General features: G+C 37.2%; 1 protein-coding gene across 1 annotated transcript in view; it reads left to right on the top strand.

The window, feature by feature from the left end:
- Positions 1-1,886: 1,886 nt before the first annotated feature.
- Positions 1,887-14,390, top strand: part of SPL2 (E3 Ubiquitin ligase family protein) — a 99,158-nt gene continuing 86,654 nt past the window's right edge. The window contains exon 1 of the mRNA XM_089815359.1: positions 1,887-2,452. Coding sequence (XP_089671485.1) covers positions 2,117-2,452 — 336 coding nt within the window. The 5' untranslated portion in view covers positions 1,887-2,116. The remainder of the gene's footprint in view (positions 2,453-14,390) is intronic.

Raw genomic sequence — 14,390 nt, 5'->3', positions numbered from 1 at the left:
TCAACAACATCATTGAGAGCACATACATTAAAGATCCCAAAGAATGCTTGTTAATTAACACAAGTAACTGGACTAATATCTACATGGGATTCTAACCCATGGATAACAATAAAGGAATGTTAACACGGTGAGATGATGGTAACAAAACCTCAACCAACTTTGTGCTCAAAAGCAAAAACTATACCATAGGACCAACTATAAAATTACACCTAGTGTACCAAACATTGAGGACAATGACAATTAACATTACGGTCACAAGGGCTTAACGTTTTGTGCATGTAAAACCTAACCTTTCTTTCTCCAACTGTTCATTGGAAGGTGAAAATTCCTTCCTTATCGAATGCCACCTCAACCATATTATAGTTTCCACGCATAAACTAAGTAGTAGGTGGTAATGAGCCAATTATCCATTGACACAAATGAGATCTTTCAACAACATCATTGAGAGCACATACATTAAAGATCCCAAAGAATGCTTATTAATTAACACAAGTAACTGAACTAATATCTACATGCGATTCTGACCCATGGATAACAATAAAGGAATGTTAACATGGTGAGATGATGGTAACAAAACCTCAACCAACTTTGTGCTCAAAAGCAAAAACTATACCATATGACCAAATAACATGATATCCAATGGTTAACATGAAATATGCAATTTTAGCTTATTAAAGATAAAACACATCAATACAAGAATACTTTAGTCTAGTTTCCCTTGCAAAATACTTCTTGGTGAGGTTAGTTAGACCTTGCGCATTCTATGAGATGTAACTCATGAATCAAATGCTTGCATGACATCCTTGTCCCCAATAGAGGAGATGCTATTTTGTGAGAAATCTAAAGTTGGATACAAGAGCGATGCAATAAAGAGGATTGAGCAAAAACCACCATAGTAGTTTGGGGAGTGCAAACCCACACAAAGTAAGAACAATTCTTAGCTAAATTTCCATCGATAGTAGGTGTTGACAGGTTCAGATAAAGCACTCATTGAGAGAAGCATTGGTCACCAACCTAAATATTAATGGTCTCTTTGAGATCTCAAGAAAAATCAATTTCTCTACAAACCCTTTTTTGGGGATGAGCATGGAAAAACAACTAGGCTCCATGCAAACCACCTTGTCAAGGGTTTGGGCAATAATTTGCAAGAACAATCAAAATGACAAAAGTAGACTAAAAACTCTATCAAGACATGGACTATAATCTTTTTCTCCTCATAAATTGTAATGTCTCATGACCATTACTAGATAATAAATTAGGATGACATAACAAATTAGGGCCCATTCTTAAGGATACCCTCAATATGAGAGGGTTGGAAAAGAGAAACAAAATGGAACTCTTGGTGAGATTCTAGACAACATCAAGTCAAACCTTATGAGAGGCCTAGGCTTTGACAACCCAATCACACAACATGCTTTTAGGAATAACTTGGAAGCCTCCTCACAACATATCCTATCAAATTATACTTTTCTAGCCAATCATAAACACTGGCAAAATCTTAGAAAGCCAAAATAACATGAAGAGAACTAGATGTTGTACCTTGTGAAATACCTTTAAAATGAATTCATGACGCTGTTTGTTTGAAGGTACCATGATCTAAAACTCTAATGCTAACATTGATGAGTAGCACAAAGTTAACCGAAGCTATTAAGAGGCATAAATCATGCAATAAATACAATATGGTAGTGCAATATAGAAGACCATACATATAATACAATGGGAACAAAGCAACCTAAACCATGTGAAAAAACCAAAAAAAACAAGGCTTCATAGTTTAGCGAGCTTGGTTCTTGAAATTCACTATAAAAAGTTTAATAGGAAAAACACTCATTCATTCGTCTTCCAAAATAATCTATCTTAAATAGGGATTTTAAAATATAAAACTCACCATTATAATCCCGACCGAAATCTTCTGGGAATTTTCGGACAAAATACTTAATAATGGTAGAACGTCCAGGACGAGCTAAATTCAAAAAATACACATCATTGCAACGAAGCCACGGACTCTGCAAGGGGAGCTTAAATTCTCTCAGGGGCGGCCATTTGAAAGAAGGAATTCAGTAAGATGCGGCGAGCTGCCGAAAATCCATCAGCAGGAGAGTGAAGAATTTGTAAAATGGCGTCCCACGATCAAGAGATATTGCAGGCAATTACCCGCGTAGCCCTGGCGGGAGATGGCGCTGTGCTGGGGCTGGGGCTTGCAGCCATCGCCATAAGTACTTGTCTCAAGTACAATTCAAGTTCAAAGGCTCTCACCAAAGTACAGGCAACGCCCGTCTCGCGCATTAGAGACTTGAGGACACTTCTATCTGAAGACCAAGGAGCAGAGCAGTTGGTTATTGTGAGAGGGGAGGTTCAGCCCACGACCGTGGTGGAGGGAACTCATGGCGACGGCGTGCTGAGAACTCCTAATTCTGGAGACAAGGCCGTAATTTTCCTGAAATCGCAGACGGTAATTTTGGGCGAGTAGGTCAAATTTTTGCACGTTTTGAAGTTGCGGTTGTCTTGTTGTGATCCTTTTATCTTTTGAAGTGTAGACCACTTGTAGCCCAAATCAAATTAATATTTGTCGTCCTCGGTCGTTTAATTTGATCTGGTCGTTCCTGCTTAGGGGTTGAACTTAAACCTAGAGATTTTAAAGGCCTTTAAGTTTATGTTGGTGCGGATTTTGAACTTGCAGTTTCTGTTGTCATGTCGAATTTGTTGTTTCAGTCGAACATTTTTTAATTTTAGTGTTATTAGATCTAGATTGTTTTTCCATTTCTTTTCACCCTTTTTATGCGTAAATTGTGGGGTTTAAATCTGTAGAGCTGACATTGAAGAGTACACGAACATATTTTAGGTTTTGACGCTGGGTCCGTTAGACTGCTTTCTCGTGGAAGTCATTAGAACTCCTTCATTCATTTTTGTCGTTCAAGATATTACTGTAGTAGAATTTAGAGGCTTCGTTGACCATTTCTTTCGGAAATATTGGAGTTTAAACTTGCTGCCTCTGCCTCGACTGCTCCTTATTTTATCATTTGATTAAAAAATATTTAAAGCTTAAATCACAATAAATCATAAAGGCCTTTATAATCATTTTTTAAAACAAGTTGTAGGAGTTAAACCGGTGGCTCTGTTTATTTGTATGAGTAAATTAGTGGAGCCAGTGATCCATGAATATTTAATTTTCCCTCTTATTTTGTATTCAATTGTATTTGGGAATAAAATCAATAAGTTGTTTTTTCACAGAAAAAATCCAAAAACAAGAGGGAAAGATATCTGTGGAGCTACCTAACATGTTCTCAATAAGCAGTTGCTGTTTATTTTCAGCCCCCACTTTTCCAAAACTTAATTTCAATTCCTAAACAGTAGCTGCTACACTAAAATAAAAAGAGATTCCAATTTATTCTTTTCCTATGATTGAAAATCCTCATGGGAACACTCCAACTGTGTAAATTTTAGTAGAAATAGGGTTAGGGCATGTTCTCATGCGGTTGTGTAGCTTATTTTAGCTAGTAGTGACTGTTCAACCTTTTTAAGAGATATTCTTTTTTATGGAGGGTTCAAACCTGCGAGGCAACCCAGTGAGGCATGAGGCCTGTGAGCTACCGACCAGCGAAGGCCACCACTGAAATGATCTAGGAATCCACAAATGTTTGTGGAGTTGGTGGGCTCATAAATGTTTATTTTTTGCCTATTTTTAAGCAGATACATTAGAATTTGCATTATAATAATTGGTGCACTGAGAAACAATCGAAATAAAATACTAAAAAAAGAGAAAAGCTTATTTGTGGAGGCACATGGTGTTTTGGCAGTATGCAGTCGCTGCTTACTTCCAGCCCCCTTTTTCTCATAGTAATTCCTAAATAGTAGCTGATCCACTAAAATAGCAAATTATCCTAAATTATCCTTTTGTTACAGTTTTAAATTTCCAAAGGAACACTTCAACTACTTAGATTTCAGCAGAACCTCACATGGTGTTTGCTGTAAATTTTAGATGCCCTTTTCACGAATTTTCTGGACAATTTATGGGGTCTGAACTTGTAGCTTCTGACAAATGAATGTTCTGTTGTTTTTTTGAGTAAATTCATTAAAGCTTGACCTGTAACAGAAAATATAGACCTTTTTTTATCAATTTCTTTCATCCAAATTCTGAAGTATAAACTTGTTGCGCTTGATCATTCCACTGGTTCTGTTGTTTGAGTAAAATATTCAAAGCTTAAAATTGAGTAGTTCTTCCACCAGATTATTGTAAATATTGTAGAATGCAAACTTGTTGCATATTATTATTGTGTGTGTTTTGGTTTTTTGAGTAAAATTTTGGCCCTTTAAACAAATTTATTGTGCAGATTGTTTTTTCTGATTTCAATTTGTAGTATTGGAAACACTGTGTGGTCTGTTCTTACGGACTTAGGTTAATGCAAAAAATAAACAGATTATAGATTCTGTAGTATAATAGGAAAATTATGGATGCTGTTTGAAAGTAAGTGCGACCAGTAAAATACTTGACATCATCAGATCATCCATGACACCACAAACCCACAGAGGACACTGTTTCAATTAGTTAGTTATTACATACCAACAGTTGCTCACAAACTTGCAGAGATTAAGATCATAGCTTGTTTCTATGGAATCCAACTAACCAACAACATATGGGAGGACACTTTTGACAGCATCCCCTTAACTCTTTATAAAAAGGAGAGAACCAGAAGACATATAAGCATATAATTAACCCTCCAATAGGCAAGACCATGATTTGTTAATTTGCAGAGTTAGGGTAAAAGAAACAGCCTCGTGCTTGGCAAGTGCACTTCATTATGTCAGAAATTTTATGCCTTCCTTAGCCTTCCACATTGAACCTTTCCTGCTGGGAGGGAGACTTCATAGTCTGAGAGAGAGATCTGCCATCACCACTGAAGGCTGATAGCCTTCTAGTGCACTGCTATGCTGAAGAACACTCTGAATTCAGTTCAGTTCCTTGATCTTAACTAATATATAAGCCTTGAAGGCCCTAAATATTATGAATAGAGGCCAGCTCACAAAAATGGTAACCAATGCGTGGTAATGAGGGGCGTTTGGTGGGATTATCTTTGTCCACGATGTTCTGCAAGCCCATTCTGAACTTTTTCTATAAGTAGAATTTACTCAGTGATTTTGTTACTCTTTATCTCCTGTGATCATAAGCAACTCGATTACAAAAGTTGAAGATACCTCTGAAATATTCTGTTGGCCAACAATTTCTTCTTTGGTCTCATGCACATCCTCCTCTTGGAGAAGGACAGCCTTTGAAGCCGAGTTGATGAGATTTCACTGATAAATGTCATTTGATGAATGCTCAAACCTAGTATTACAGTTTTCATTGTCGAGTATAGCAATTTGATTATTGAAATACAATGTGGTGGCTGTAGCATTGATGGAGGAGAAAGAGCTTGTGATTAAATGAAAACCAACAGCATTTTATCTATGCTCCACATAGTTCCTGAGATGTGGATGTTTTAGGGGATGGGGGTGTGTTTCCGGTACGGGGACGGGTCAAAGCCAAAATTTAGGGGACAGGACCTTAGGGGACGGCGATTAAAAACATAGGGGATTTTTTTATATAGAGAGACAAAATTCAAGTATGCGTATCATAAATTGATAAACCATTCACCATAGACATTTTAGAAGATCAATACATGGAAAATTATCAAATGCCAAATATTAGTTACCTCCATTAATACCTATGTTCCCCGGGGATGCATCCCCCCCCCCCCAAAAAAAAGCCAGCGTCCCCGTCCCCGTCCTAGGGACTTCATTGGGGACTTGTATCTGTCCCCAAATTTTTAACACACAAAAAATTAAAAAAAATTTAATAGAAATGTCATTTTTGCCGTCCCCGTTTGTCGTTCCCCCCATCCCCGAAATTGGCAATTTTTTTTGCCATCCCGAAAACCCGTCCAGTTGTCCCTTGCCGTCCCCGTTTCAGAAACTCGGGGGAACATAGATTAATACATATCACATACATACGCAGTGAAATCAAAATGCCTAAAGTCTTTAAGTATTATGAATGAAATCAGAATGGAATAAAGAGAAGTGCAACTAAAATGGTAAGTAGTAAATAGAAATATTAAATACAATCTTTCCTCACTGCTGCTACTGTTGTTGCTCTATTCTTTTTCCCTCTTAGCAAGTACATCATATTTTAAAATGAATAGAAGAGTTAGTGTTTTAGTGTTTTAATGGATAAATATGGTTTGCACATTTTTATTAGGCCTTTAAGACAACTACGGACCCGCACAAAAGGTAAAATTTATCGTTTTGCCTTTACTCGACCAGCTGGAAAAAGTGGATGGCTAGAAGTTTCGGGGATGGCTAGGGGACGACAAGGCCGTCCCCGGTACTACTGACCATTCCCAAGTTTCTTGCCCATTTTTTTTTGCCGTTTCGGGGATGTTTCCGAATTTGGCAAAAAGGGGACAGCTTTGGGGATGGCAAAAATCCGTCCCCGCTTCCCCGTTTTGTCCCCGGAATGGGTATGAGCCAAAAAGCATAGGGGATGCGTCCCCGTGGAACATAGCATTTTATGGAATTAGGTCAGTAACATAGCTGCTGATAATTTTTCCCAGGCTTTATCTTGAACAAGGCTTGCCTTGTTTGCATATTGATGGAGGATTCTGGGATCCTCCAATCCTTTTAACTGCTTGCCTAAAATAATAGCTTTTAACTGCTCAGTACCCCTGTTCAATAGGAGATTTGCCATCATGTTGCCTTTTTTTAGGCAATGGGAAATGGAGTAATCCTCCAAGTGTTGAGTATTGGGGAGATTATTGAGGTGTTGACATGCAGGTTTTGTCATTGATGTGAACATATGTTCAGGAGTTAGACAGACTCAGATTCTGTGTGTTGATTAGATCAATATGGACAATGTATGACATTCTTAATTATGCGAGCTTGGATATGTGTTGCAGAATGAGTGTAGACGTCATGTCTACGGTCGTAGCTCTTTATGTGATGGTTTGAGTTAGTTACAAATGTTTTGGTGAAGATTGGTTGCAAGCTATTGGCAAAGAAATATGCCAGAGATAGTTGCTGTATTTTGGGTATAAGTTGTTGGCAAGTTGGACTTGAGGTTTGTGAGCATAATGCATGGTAGAAGACTTGGAGTAGTGCACGCTTCGGGATTTGTGGTTCATTTGGTTGATGTTGTGATGATTGCTAGCATGTCGTCTTAATTAGTGCATATTTTGCTAATTGTAATGTTGTTTTCTTTTGCTAAAGGTGGCGTGTATCCCTTACCATTGGTTTATATAATTATTTTTACATTGTGGAAATCCTAGTAGGTTGACCTAATTGCTTGTTTGTAACTTGTATAAAAGAAAGTAATTTCCTTGGTTGAAAAGTGTGGAATGAGAGTATATGTGCGAGCCTTGATGCTAGAGATCAAGGCAAATCTAAAGGATTCTCAACTGCTTTGGTAGAGGTACGAGTAGAATCCATTATCATTCCTACTGCCCTTCATTGGAATTGTAAAGGCAATTGAGTTGTCATTCAATCAGTTCAACAAAGGTGGCTTTAATCTTTACTCTTTCAGACAGTGTGTCTTTTGAAGGTGGCTTTAAACTTCATCTTTGAGCGGTGTGCTATAGGAGTGAGCCTTTTGTTCCCAACAACTCCTAATAGGCTTGGGAACCTTCTAATAGGGGTTCAATCATTTAATAGGGCCAAATATACTAAATGCATTGAATCAACCCCTAATAGGGTCAGGTCTCCTAAAGAAGGATATTTTCATATAAGTGCATTGTTCTCTTGATATGCACTATTATATTCATGGCTAGTGATTTGATTCATGGCTAGTGATTTGATTAAGAAGTTTGAAGTTTATGATTGTTGCACACCAGGGAAGTCCAAAAGTTTTAATGCTTCCTTTCAAAATATTTTTAATTCTTTCTCCTACTTGTTCTAGGAGACTTAGTCTTTTTCCTCCTTTTTCAAGTACATTGATCAGATGTGCTTGGTGCTATATCTCTAGGAGGCCTTTAGATTTTAGGACCATTCACTGTATGTAATGTCCTCATCTTTTTAGCCTCTCAGTGGAGTTTTTAGCTTATCATTCTTCAAAGGCTAAGAGGAGAAACAAGGGAGAAATCAATTAATTATAAGGTTATCAACTATATGACTATTAAAAGATAGTCTTATATTTAATTAATGCTAAAACAACAAAATAAAATGTCTCTAGAAGGATTCACCTCCTCATGTTCCTAGAAGCTTCTCCTTATATTTCTAGAAGCTTCTTGAAGAACCCACCTCCTCATGTCTCTAGAAGCTTCTTGAAGGGTCCACCTCCTCATGTTCCTAGAAGCTTCTCCTTACGTTTCTTGAAGCTTCTTGAAGGACACACCCCCTCATGTCTCTAGAAGCTTCTTGAAAGTTCCACCTCAATGTTCCTAGAAGCTTCTTGAAGGTTCTGCCTCCTCTTGGAGAAAAAGTAAAAATGGGGGGCACAATTAAGATTTTGTTCATCGAGTTCATGACAATTGCTTTGATATGTTCATTTATGGATCCAAGGCTTTCTACAAAGCTACGCCATTAGTCATTGGGAACGATCACTCCCATTGATAAGCATAATTGAGGTGGTGAAAGATTCTCTAAAAGGTTGCAGCTGTTTGGGTGAGAGCCATTCAATCTTTCACATTGGTATAATTATGTTCAAACCTCATTGAGGTCAACTTGGTATGAGAGAGCTTCTAAAGAACATTCCTTTGTAAGTTAAGAGTCTTGGCCATCACTCAATGATTGTAATCGATCATTTTCATTTTCATTCTAATACAATGTTTAGATGTTTTTGAAGACTTTTGCAAGCATTTCTATTGTTACCAATTGAAGTTAAGCATATTAGAAGTAATCTGCAAGATATCCCTTTGTGTAAAGTGTTTGATAAGGTCAAAAACTATGAACTTGGAATAAGAATTATGATGCAGAGCTCTCCCTTAATCAGCAGTAATGATGTGGTGTGGCCTTGCTACACTTTCGAACACTCCAAAATAGAGTCAAGAGAGGGCTCTACACCTTTACAACACACTTGCTCACAAACATGACCTAGGTACCCAAAGTTGCATAACTAGGTCCTAAAGCACAAAATCTCTAAATAATAGGTTCTTGCTTGAACTTGGAACCTATGAGGTTATAGGGGAGTGGAAAGGTTCCTTAGCATCTATCAAACTCAAACTAGTGGGTTTGGTTAGATCATCTTGTTCCCAAAGATCAAAATTTGCAATATTGCCTATTAGGCCTAGGAGCCCCAATTAGCCCTATTAACGAGGAAAAGGGGATTTAGTTTGAAAATGTTCCAAAAGATCCAGAAAATAAATCACATATAATGATACCCTTTTGGACAAAGCTTTAGATTCCAAACTTATTAGGTGAGTTCCTTACCAAAAATGTAGCAACTTCCCACATTTAGACATAATGACTAGGTTTACAAAGGAAGTCCTAACCAGGCAATTGCTCAGGCTACCAGACCAATTGGAATACTTGAAGGGATCAATATGAGACCACAATCCACCAATAGATTGGTTTTATCCACCCCCGAAGTGCTATTGCTACTTCAATTCACTCTAGACATTACCAAGCACATAGAGATGTTTGGCCTAGGGCTTGAGTGCAAAAATAGTAGATCTAATCCAAACTAGGGAATGTCCTAGAAGATAGGAACAAAAGATGATCATGAAGAACACCATTGAAGCATGAAGCTGCAAACATTGCCAAACTGCTGATCTAAAGAACCTCCACTATATATAGAACATGACCAGGTAGAGAAGGCTAAGTTTGAAGAGCTGATCAATCAAGGATGGAAGGTATCTCCATGGCCTCCAAAAAAAGGAATGAAAGAATGTCTATATGGTAAATGATCCATCTCACTGAAATTCATAGGTATCCAACCACTGCAATTGCCTAGTACATAGGATCAAATACTAAATACATAGCTCAGTCCATTGAACCAAGAAAGCAATAGAATCAACATAACCCCCCTATAATGCTGAGAGGTAAGACATGAACATTGAAACTAATGATGTATTTCCCACAGAAAGAAGAACTAGGAACATCAAAATTGCAAAAGAAGTACAAATACCTATAATGAGACGTGTCATCGATACATCATGAGGCTAATGTCGTGGAAGAAACACTCACTTGACAAAGGATGATGACGAATATGGCCAACACGAAACCTCCCAAGGCACATTATAAGTAGTGCGAGTACAACAAAACACAAAGATGTGCAAGATCTTGAAATGCAATAGAATGACACTTTATCTCAGTGCGTTTGCAAAATTACTACAAAAGGATGTCAACAAAGATCAAAAGAGACATAAGGCTGATACAAGATATAATACAACTCATGAAAAATCATCTGAAGCAACAAAATTGATCTCTGGACTTGAAACATTCAAGATATCCACTAGAATGCAATTAAAGCAAAAAACTAAATGGGATGTGCCTGAAGCAGAATCTGAAAAATAGAATGTCTCAAGATGTCTCCCGGAGTGCAAAATAGAACCTTTGACTTTGAATGCATAAATTGACAACGAAACAACATCAAAAATCCAAATGAATTCACCATCACAATGAGCTCGGAATCAGCTTTTTGACGATATCTCGTTTGCGGAAAACAGAGTTTAGATGAGCAAGTTACGACCAAAAAACCATAGGTAGCTAAAAAAGAGTTAGAAGGGCAAAATAAAATCACTGCCTCAGAACCCATGCCAAAATGCCTCGGGAAATGTGTCTGACAACACCATAAATTATATCGGGAAACATGCCAATTCGTACCAGAACTATCTCAGGAAGCATGAAGGGTTCATACCAAAATCGTCTCAAGAAGCATGACGACTACATACCAAGATTGCCTCAAAAATTGCGTCAGTTCTGTTCCAGAAATTGCCTTGATTTCTGTGCAAAACTTTTATTTTTGTACAAAATCCTCAATTAATGTGATAGAAAACCTTGATTTCCGTGCCAAAAAATCATAAAATCATAGCCTTGGGAAACATGCCCAATCTAGGAGCAATATTTTTTTTGCCTCAGATTCCAATTGTGTCCAAATTGGACAAATTTTGTATGAAAATAGGGGTTTTTGGGCGCTCTGAGCTTGACGATGATGTTAGTTTAGGCTCAAAGTGACCCGAAAATCAGTGACCCCCTAGATCCAAAAAAATCATTCTGAAAATCCGAAACCCTCTAAAAAAAATACAGATCTAAAAGCCAAGCCAAACTTCTCGTAAACAGAATAGGGGCATGAAGATTTGGAGCTTTGATACAATGTTGAAGTTGATGAAAACTCAACCCCATAGTACCCAAGAATCACCTGTCACAGAAAGAGAGAAGCAAAAGCAATGGAGGTTGGAAATCCCAAATCCATAGACGAGACATTTTTGATGAGCAAAAAGATAAATTGCTATTAACAAAAGTGAATAAATAAATTGCAAAGAGATCGATCCTTATAAAAGGAGTTCAAAACCCTAACAGGGTTGCATGATGATAATAATTAATAAAAGAATTAATTATTATATGCCCAAAGTTTAGCTTAAGTGAAATAGAGTTAATAAGTGACTTAATAATTAAATCAATATGATTTAATAAGAAAAAAAACTTTATCACTCTAACAAAAACTATCATCAAAGACTATTCGTGCTACAACCTCTTCTTCAGGTTCTTTGAGTAAGGTGAAGCAACCCAATCAACACACATAAACATTTGTTTCAGAGGCAATATTATGTCGATAATACTTTGCAACGTCAAGAACACTGTTGCAAACCTTGTGGTAGCGGGTCTCACCAAATTTTTGTCTTTAGTGATCCTTCTTATCAAACTGAGAACCCATGGGTGATTATAGATATATTTGGTGACTCACCTTGCATCTTCCACAACTTAACTCACCCAACAAGTTTTCCTATGTCCTCCAAAAAAAGGTCAAGGACATGTGCTGCACAAGGTGACCAAAAAAGTGTGGGATGCCTCCCATGGAGGATTCTACCTAAAAGATTAGTAAAAAATCAATAATTAGTTGTAAACTTTCCATATTTACATCAAATCTAAATTGAATAATACCATAGTATTACATTCATGACTCATATTGAACATAAAAAATCAAATTTACCTACTACCACATAGGCTGTTGCATTATCTATGATGACTTGCACCACATTCTCTACTCCCACTTCCATGACAATATTCTCCAACATTAAAGACAATGTGTGTGCATTTTCACTTTATTGGAGGCATCAACAGATTTTCAAAACACCACATCATCTTTGCAAGCAATCTAGAAATTAATAATGGTTCTATTTCCATCTATCCAACCATCAGATAAAATGATGCAACCATATTTCTTCCACTCTTTCTTTTGGTCGTCTATCAATGCTCATGCCCTATTAACTCCATTGTCAAGCAACTTACAAATTTTAGGTGTAATAAAGTGTTAGTAAAAAATAGGAAATAACAATCAAGATTTAAAATACAACAATGAACTCAAGTTGATTTCAATTATTTATAGTTACTAAATAGTAAAATACTAACCTTGCACTCAAATTCTTGAGAAGAGGGCTTGAACCCTTTATCCGATATTGAAATTGCGTTCACCAAATTCAACAAATAGGGACTATTAGCCACATACATTGAGAGATTGTTGAAAAATTAAAAATCAGCTGCTGCAATATTAGTTTGCTTATGCACCTCCTTATTCCATCTAGTGCCCTCTAATGATAGTTGTGATCCAACTATGTTATTGGACACAAAATAACTCTCTATCCTTGATGCGGATGGTGATGAAGAATTAGGTAATGTAGGAGTGGAACCGACAAAAGAGACACTTTGTTTGTGGATCCGCGGGCCACAAAGAGATCCCGCTATGTTCTCAAGTGCTTCTTTTTCTTCTTGAATATCAATAAGAGCTCCTTGAGATTCAACTATGGCTGCCCTCATAGCTAATTTTGCCCTCTCCCTATTAAATTTTTTCTCTTCAACAACTGCAAGTAGGGCATCCACAAACACCCCATTAACCTTAATCGTGATGATGGTTGGAACCTTAACCCCTCTTGGCAGCCAATGCTGGCTGCAAAGGACAGAGACCAACTTCACGCGGGTTGACCTTCCTCTTTCTCAACCCCCCCTTCCCTCCTGCTTGCTTGCCCCCCTTCTCCCCAGGTGGTCTCCCACTCCCTCTTTGTTCTTCTCGCCTTGTGCTCCAATTGGGTTTCTCCTCTCCGTCTGCCTTGTTGTTGGTGGTTGTTCCCTTTGGGTCTCTTCTTTTCTCGTTGGTTCTTTCTTTTAGCTTGGCTCTCTTTGACCATGTGGAGTAGTCTTTTTAGGCGTCGAGGTTCTAGTGGGCGCTGAGCAACAGCCTTAGCTCCTAGGGGTACACTTCTCGTACACCACCTTTTGGTGGGCTTGGGGCATGGGTGTTCTCCTGGGGTCTTGGTCTCTTTTGTTTGTGTTCCCTTCTTGCTTGTTTCTTTCTTTTCATGTCCTCCTTGTCTCTTTTCCTCGTCTTTGTCCCTTTGTGGTGTTCCTATTTTTCAGCTTGGGTTTTCTTGTATATAGTGGCGTTCACATGCATATATGCAGTCTTATATATATTTATATATATATCCACTCTCGCGCATTTATTTCCTGTTTCTTACCTATTTTATTTAGTTTATTCTTTTACTTTCATAGATACCATATATATATATATATATCCACTCCCGCACATATTTATTCCTCATTTATTTTTATTTTTTAGTTGGTTTATTTATTTTTACTTTATATTGATTCTCGTATATATATATTCACATACTCTTTCGCACACACTCATAGTTATATAATAATGCATTGTTTATATATATATATGAATATGTGTGCATTTAAATATATTAATGTATAAATATGCATGTATTCTAATATATATATGTATATGGATGTATTTGAATATTAATATAATTACATACTATACATACATACATATATATATATATATTCGACCCTTTCAATATTTAAACACACACATTGGCACATATAATTTTTTACACACTCCTATTGGTTTGGCCTCTCTTGTATACATTTTGTCGCATAGTTATTAGCTAGAGCGTAATTTCTTCCTCGACCATTGCTTGTCTCTTGCTTATGTATTTCTGATTGTTCTCTTCTTTTTATTCTCGTCATATTGAGTCCTAGTAAAAAATTTTGAGGTACGCTCTTAGTCATTTCATATTTTGTGGTTCCTCTATATTCTTATTTCTTCTCGTGTCTTTTCTCATCATTCTTCCCTTTATTCTTTTGTCGCCTTTATTTATCTTCTAATCTGTCCTCGGGAGTGTTCCCTTATTGGCCCCCTTGTCCTTCTGTCCATCCCCCCCCCTTTTTAATGTTTCTTTTATTTATATTTATATTTTATT

The sequence above is a fragment of the Cupressus sempervirens genome, chromosome 2 (assembly GCF_028749045.1).
Source record: "Cupressus sempervirens isolate cs-2001-9-10 chromosome 2, ASM2874904v1, whole genome shotgun sequence".
Lineage (NCBI taxonomy): Eukaryota > Viridiplantae > Streptophyta > Pinopsida > Cupressales > Cupressaceae > Cupressus > Cupressus sempervirens.
This window is presented reverse-complemented; position numbering and strand designations above follow the sequence as displayed.